The sequence below is a fragment of the Muscardinus avellanarius genome (assembly GCF_963383645.1).
Source record: "Muscardinus avellanarius genome assembly, chromosome: 2".
Taxonomy (NCBI): Eukaryota; Metazoa; Chordata; class Mammalia; order Rodentia; family Gliridae; genus Muscardinus; species Muscardinus avellanarius.
The window spans coordinates 125,260,714-125,268,450 of record NC_137787.1 but is presented as its reverse complement, the minus strand read 5'-3'; the positions used below and the strand labels follow the sequence as shown (position 1 = coordinate 125,268,450).

Genomic DNA, 7,737 nt, shown 5'->3' with positions numbered 1-7,737 from the left:
CCACTATGTGTGCTACCCCAGGGACTGAGGCAGGAACGGGCTGGCGTGGCTCTCCCTGCGCTCCAGGTGAGAGGCGATGGCAGTGGAGGAGGTCAGAAGAGTAGAGTTCTGGATGTAGCTTACAGGCTGAAAGTAGGATTCTGAGAGAAAAGGACAAGCCCTGAACAACTTGCTGCTTTGGGCCTGAGCAGCCGAGGAATTTGTTGCCTTTGCGTGAGACAGAGAAGACGGAGGGTGTAGGAAGGGGTGGGAGGTGGAGAGTTGGATTTTGGAAATGTCTTGAGGATGACTGTTCTTCACCTCAGTGGAGTTGCTGGGCATACAGTTTATGCATCTGGAATTCAGAAGCGGGCTGGGAGGCAGAGCTGTCAGTGTGCTGGCTGCCCGCTGGTGAGAAGTCAAAATGCGCGTGCCCGGTACTTTCTGCTCACTTTACCCTATTTTTTCATTTCACTGCCAACAAAAAGCGTGAGGGACCGTGACAGGAGGACGGTGGGCTGTTCAACTGGTGGGAGCAAAGCCAGGGCCAGAGGGAACTTGCAGTTGTAAACACCCAGGTGCTTCCTCCAGTACATGGGTGTTCTTTGAGAAGAGCCACTTGGCACCTCCTCCTGTCCTTTCTCATCTTCCACAGCCACACTTTGAGTTCTTGATTCCCTGATGTTTCTTAGCATACCCTGAGGGGGGTGGAATGGGTCCTCTCACCACGCCTTCAGATTTGCCAAACAAGAACGGCACTATTATGGTAGAGAAGCAATTAAAAAATCAGAGAGCCCTTCTAAAGTGTTTCAAATTCATTCTTATATCATGAAGTAAAAACAATACCATCATATATGCCTCATGCTCAGTTGACGCCTGTCCAGCTTGGGTCATGATCTTTATGAATTATGAAATCTTTACTTTGATTGGTGGCGGTGTATTTCCTTTCGGACAGCCTTGGTTTTTCTTTTCTTATTATTTTTATTTTTATTGGTGCATTGTAATCATACATCACATTGGAATATAAGACTTGAGAGGATATACAAGCACACATCATCCAATTAGCCCTCATCCAGCCCCCATCCCATTCCCTCCTCCTCCCTTGATCCCATGCTTGTTTGGTGATTAACTTTGATACATTTGTTTATGTACCTCCTGCTTTTTAAAGAGGCTCCATCCTCCCCTATTCCATACCCTCTGATTGGTCACCTTAATTGCTTCACTATAGGGCCCTTTCTATAGCTTGACCACTTCTTGTTGCCCCTTTCCTCCTAGTTATTGCTGATTAGGGGAAGCATCTGGTTTTAATTTTCTGTGATATTTCTCTGTGCATGCCATGTTGCAAATACCGATCCCACTCTTGACGGTCCCAGTTGTGGCCTGGCTACCCGGTGGACTGATCAGACCTCCCTGGCTCAAGCAGCGGCCTTGCCTCATGGGAGGCCCCGGTTCTGGCCTCGCTGGCCCCAACACTGGCCTAACCCCTCAGCTGGCTCCGATCCCGGCCTCAGAGGCCCCAGCATGGCCTTCCTCACGGCAGACTCTGATGTTAGCCAATGGCCCTGGCATTGGCCTAACCCCTCGGCAGGCTCCAGTCCAGGCCTTGGAGGCCTCAGTAGTGGCCTTGCTTCATGGAAGGCTCCGATGCTGGCCGCTGGCCCCAGCACTGGCCTAACCCCTTGGCAGGCTCCGATCCTGGCCTCCAAGACCCCGGCACCAGCCCTGCCTCGCGACAGGCTCTGATCCCGGCCTCCCTACAGCCTTGGTTTTTCCAGTGGGTCAACTTTCTTCTTGAATAGCCCCACTCCCATAGCAGTGTTCATATCTTTTATAGACCATCAGATATACTGATAAAATGTTAGCAGTTAATTATAAGTTTATGAATTGGTATTTTTGAATTCACAGGCATTTTATTACATACATACATAAAGCATCAGGATGATATTTGCTCTTAGAGTAGGCATTGCAAGATCCTTGGGAAAAATAGTTGAACAAGATAATTAGTGTGGAAGAAAAATGAGAAATCAAAACACTATGCAGAACTGGTTTATTCTTTTTTTATTTTTTTGTACTGGAGGCTGAACCCAGACACATTTTGTCTCTTAGCTATGATGCCTTCCAGCCCTGCTTTATATTTAAATTTGAAACTGTCTTTACTAAGTTTCTGAGGCAGGCCCCCAACCTGCAATCCTCCTGTCCCAGCCTCCCAAGTACTTGTATTATAGGCATGTGCCACTATGCCTGGCTAGAGCTGGTTTATTCTAATAACTATTTATACTAGGGATGGTACCGCCATGAGTTAGTCTTGCCAAGGTTGCTCAGTAAACTACCTTACTGGTATAAACTTGCAATGTACAGATCTGGTGGTTCTGAGAATGGCGCTTCTAGGACATTCACAGGTGACAGCCCCTGCAGCCACTCACATGCTCTGACATGTACCATAATAGCAGCTCATGGGAATAATTGACTCTATGTGTGTTATTGGGGATGAAATCCAGGACCTCATGCATGCTAGGTGTTCTGCCACTGAGCTGCATCTCTAGCTCTTTTATATTTTATTTTGAGACAGGGTCTTGCTAAGTTGCCCAGGCTGGCTGCCAAGTCACTGGGATCACAAGAGTGCACCATTGTACCCAGTGAATAATCAAACCTTAATTAATTTCTTTTACTACTTTCTTAGGATGGCTGTTTTTCTAAAGAGGTTAATGCTGCAAACCATAAAGAAAGACAATCATTGCACTGGAAGGTGTTTTGCTAATCACATTGTGCAAAAGACAGCCTGGGCACAGTCATTTCTGATTGCTTCTGCCCCAAGACTGCCCTGTCTAATTCATGCAAAAGGTTTTAGTACTGTCGAAGATACCCATGATGGAAGGAAAAAGAAAAAAAAAAAGAATGACACAACTTTTAGTAACACTGGAAGGAAAATCGGTGAGCGAATCATTCGCCTCCTCGATGAAAAGGGCAGTGATTTGGGAAACATGCACCGAGCGGACGTGATCAGACTCATGGATGAGCGGGGCCTGCGGCTGGTGCGGAGGAACGCGGACTCGGAGCCCCCGGAGTACCAGCTCATGACCGGAGTGCAGATTCACCAGGAACGCCTGCAGCTCAGGGAGAGGGAGAAGGCCAGGCTGAAAACTGGTAAGTCTCTTGCTGTTGGCCTCCTCATCCTTTTAAGACTACAAATCAGCAGACAATTCTGGCATTTGCCAAGGTACCTGTGACAATGGGAAATGAGAAACTAAAAGTCCAAAATACTCAGTTTCACCGTTCTCAGGATCTCTTTCCTCCTCCATCCCTCACAGATTTCCGTTCCTTTTCCTCTTCTTTGGTTTACCTTGATACTGTGTTCATTGTCTCTTCCCTTAAACCTGAGTATACTTGAGGGTGAAGCAAAGTGCATGAACCAAAATGGTGGGAACACCCTGTCCTGTAGCAAGCAGAGGGGCTGCTGGGTGTAATGAAGTGAGATGTGGAAGAGGCAGCTTCCATTCACTTAGCCTCCTTCTGCTGGTGTTGTTTTGCTTTTCTTATGTCTTACCTAGAGGTGTATGGTTAAGTGAACACACTTTTTAAATTCTGGAGGGATTCACTGGGCACTTCTCATGCCATTTTACAATACAGTAGTGACACTCCTTTGTACACTTGCTGGTCACCTTCCCAGGCACTTATCACTGAGGCTGCACAGAAGGCATGAATGAGGCATCAGGTAAAAAAGTGTTTGTTTTTCCTGGTTCCTAAAAAGTGCTGATGGCCCAGTGGGAAGTGTGCTGGGACAGGAGGCAGAAGGCTGGTTCCCGTGCCACCATCATGAGATGTGTGCCTTGAGAAAAGCAGACTTCTGTGACTCAGTTTCATAATGCCACATTTAACAAGGATGTTATTATAAGACTGATATTCAGAGAGCACTGACCAGGGGAATAAGGACATCAAACCATCACATTAAAAAAAATAGTTGAACAGTGTAGATATATGTGCAGAAATTGAAGGGTTAATGTGTTGAAGGTGTCACTTTGTTCTGATGGAGACCCAGGACCAATTGGTAGAAGCTGCCAGGAAGCGAGGAGGTATTCAAAACTCTCTTTAAAACTTTTATTTTGGAGCCGGGCGTGGTGGCGCACGCTTGTAATCCCAGCGCTTGGGAGGTTAGACGGGAGGCTCGCACAGGCTTGCAGCCAGCCTCAGCTACTGAGTGAGGTTATTAGCAACTTAGTGAGACCCTGCTTCCAAATAAAGTATAAAATAGGTCTGGGAGTATAGCCCAGAGGTAGAAAAGCCCCTGGGTTCCACCCCCAGTTCCACAAAAACAAAACAAAACAAAAACACCCTTTTATGTTGGAATTTTAAAAGTATACTGGAAAAATATAAACACTTGTTACCCATCATCCAAAATGAATAATTGTTAACATGTTCAGACTTCAGAGGTTAAACATTCGAGAAGTGGAAGTCCTCTCTGCAGAGGTGGCCCTGCTTTCGCTTATAGAATTAGTGTGTAGATCCAGCTGATGCTCAGCTTGTTACACAGATATATTTGCAGTCATTATGTAGATTTGGGGTATAAAAAAGTGTAAGTGAGCCGGGGGTGGTGGTGCACACTTGTAACTCTAGCATTTGGGAGGCTGAGACAGGAGGATCAGGGTTTGCAGACACCCTCAGTTACTTAGGCCCTTTGCAGCCCAGTGAGACCGTTTCCAAATAAAGAATAAAAAATAGGGCTGGGGGTGTTGCTCAGAGGTAGAAGTTCCATCCCCAGTAACACCAAAAAAAAAAAAAAAAAGTGGCACACAACTATTATCAAGACTTATCCAATGTTTATATCATCTCTGTACTAACTTACTGTAATTGACTACAGCATCTCAAGAATGTGTCAGTTTATTAACCCATTTCCACGACTGAGCTTGTTCTCAGTGCAGCTCTAGTTCCGTGAATCCTAATGGGCTGTTGCTGTCATCAGCAGTGCATGAAAACGTCCTACATTCATAATACTTGGTACTCACGGTGAATTCTGTCTAGTTGATGAGAAACCACCGCCTATTGTAATGAATTATTCCCACTATTTGAGTTTTCTGAGTTGTCTGTTTCCTTACTTTTCCAAAATTTTTTTCTTCTAATTTTTTTCCTAAATTTTTTTCTTCTAATTTATGGTAGTCTGTTGTACTTTACAGATTAAAAACCTTATCAGATTTTAAATACCTTTCCTTGGGCCAGGCCCACCCAGCTACTCATGAGGCCAAAGACTGCAAGTTTGAGGCAGCCTGAGCAACTTAAACTGTTTCAAAATAAAAACTAAGGGCTTGGGAAGTAGGTCTGTGGTAGAACATCCCTGGGTTTGGTCCTCAGTACCTCAAACAGAGCAAAATCTCTTACTTGGCAGGTAGAAGGGTAGTATCTTGGTCTCTATCCCTTCCCATCCCTCACCATTTAAAAAAGCCGTGGTCTGTGAATCTGAAAGTCAGACAAGGCCTCTTGGGACACTATGGCAACTTAAGATCTTTGAGGGGTGGGTGTGGGGAAGTTCAGGTTCCAAAGGCGACTACTAAGTAGTCCTAGCACCAAATCTTGCTGTTTCCAACCAGGACCAACTGTGACAAAGGAATTAACCTTTTCTTCAAATATTGAACAACATGATTTGAACACAAAGAGTAAACAGATACAGCAGTGGATCGAGAAAAAATACCAAGTCCAAATTACCATAAAGAAGGGGAAAAATGAAGACGAGCCAGAAAATAAAATGGTAAGTAAAAGCAGATATGAGTAACTGCTTGGTTTTTTTTCTTTTCCAATGTAAAAATACAATTGTAGAAAATCTAGAAAAACTAAAGGAAAAAAAGAGCAGCAATTCTAACCACCCAGTAATGATAATAGCTTCCCATATTGTTTATATTTTCCATTACAGCATATTTTAAAATATGAAAAATATAGATGTCTATACTATTTTATTTTAAAATCTGGCTTATTTTTTTGGTAGTACTGGGGATTGAACCTAGAGGAGGCATTCTACCGTGTGTGGGGGGGTGGGGGTGTACTGGGGATGTAACCCAGGGGTCTTTTACCTCCAGGCTATACTCCCAGACCTATTTTTTTTAAATATATATTTTAGTTGGAAACAGGGTCTAAGTTGTTGAGAGCCTAAGTAGCTGAGGCTGGCTTTGAACCTGTGCAATCCTCCTATCTCAGCCTCCCAAGTGCAGGGGTTAAAAGCATGCACCACCACGCCCAGCTCGTGTATATACTATTTTAAAGATAGTAGAAGATTCCTTTTAAAAAGGAAAACTAGCCGGGCGTGGTGACGCAGGCTTGTAATCCCAGCGCTTGGGAGACTGGAGACAGGAGGATCGCACAAGTTCGAAGCCAGCCTTGCTGGCTTAAGAGACCCTTTTTCCAAATAAAAAGTATAAAATAGATCTGGGAGTGTAGCCCAGAGGTAGAAGGGTATCCAGGAACCCCAGTACCACCAAAAAAAAGAAAAAGGAAAACTAGAAGCTTCATAAGTGCTTATGAAAAGCATTTTAGAGTCAAATTGTCTTCTGGACAATATAACAGTTTACAATCCCAGGAACAGTTCCACTTTTAAAGCAGAGTAGCCGGGCGTGGTGGTGCACGCTTATAATTCCAGCGGTTGGGAGGCTGAGACAGGAGGACTGCACAGGTTCGAAGTCAGCCTCAGCTACTAAGTGAGGCTCTCAGCAACTTAGTAAGACCCTGTTTCTAAATAAAGTATAAAAATATAGGTCTGGGAGTATATCCCAGAGGTAGAAAAGCCCCTGGGTTCCACCCTCAGTACAACAAAAAATAAAGCAGAGTAACTTTTGCTCCCACTCAAGGTGGCATTGGTACAGTGTCTTTCAACCCTGGCTCCATGTTAGAACCATGAAAGTCTAAGTGACAGCCCAGCTGATTCAGAATTTCTGGCCCAGAGGCTCTATGTGGTTTTTTTTTTTTTTCCCCCCTTTGGTGGTACTGGGGTTCCTGGAAGCCCTTCTACCTCCGGGCTACACTCCCAGACCTATTTTTGCATTTTTATTTGGAAACAGGGTCTCCTAAGCCAGCGCGGGGCTGGCTTCGAACCTGCGCGATCCTCCTGTTTCTGCCTCCCAAGCGCGGGGATTACAAGCGTGCGCCACCACGCCCGGCTGTGTTTTTGTTTTTAAAACAAGTGATTCTGTGATAGTGATGTCAGTCCAAGGAACTGTACTGGGCTAACAGTTTTTGGAATAAGGAGGGCCTCAATCAGAGCTTGGTACTTGTTTTGGAGAAAGGGCAATCTGGGGCCAGTGTCACCCCTTAGTGCTCTGACGAGAGGTCTGGAGACCATCAAGCCTTCAGTGTGATAGTTTACATGGAGTTACTGTACAGATTTCAGTCACTGGACCAGATATGTAAACTGATTGACTTAAATATCATTTAAATGACAACAACTCAAGGATACTGATTCTTGTGTATATTTGAACATTAATGCTTGGGCTGGTTTATTTAATTTTTTAGGAGGAGATATGTAATCAAATACTCCAGACCATGCCAGGAATAGCTACCTTCTCATCCAGACCACAAGCTATCAAAGGAGGAAAAGCCTTGATGTGTGTTCTTCGTCATTTGAGCAAGAAAGAAGAGAAGGCCAACAGAGACTCCCAAGAGACCAAGGCAGACACTTTGAGCAAAGAAAGTGGGAATGACAGGGAGTCGGATGTCCTGCATCAGTGACTTTAATATAGAAAAACAGGCTCTGAGAGAGACAGGCTTGCTGTCCTCATCCTT

At 44.8% G+C, this 7,737-nt stretch overlaps 1 protein-coding gene across 1 annotated transcript; it reads left to right on the top strand.

The window, feature by feature from the left end:
• Positions 1-691: 691 nt before the first annotated feature.
• Positions 692-7,683, top strand: MTIF3 (mitochondrial translational initiation factor 3; the record flags this gene model as incomplete). The annotated part of the gene is made up of 5 exons (XM_080689430.1): positions 692-745; positions 1,814-1,866; positions 2,660-3,123; positions 5,559-5,716; positions 7,468-7,683. 5 exons carry the CDS (start codon positions 692-694, stop codon positions 7,681-7,683), a joined length of 945 nt encoding a protein of 314 aa, XP_080545556.1.
• Positions 7,684-7,737: the final 54 nt, after the last annotated feature.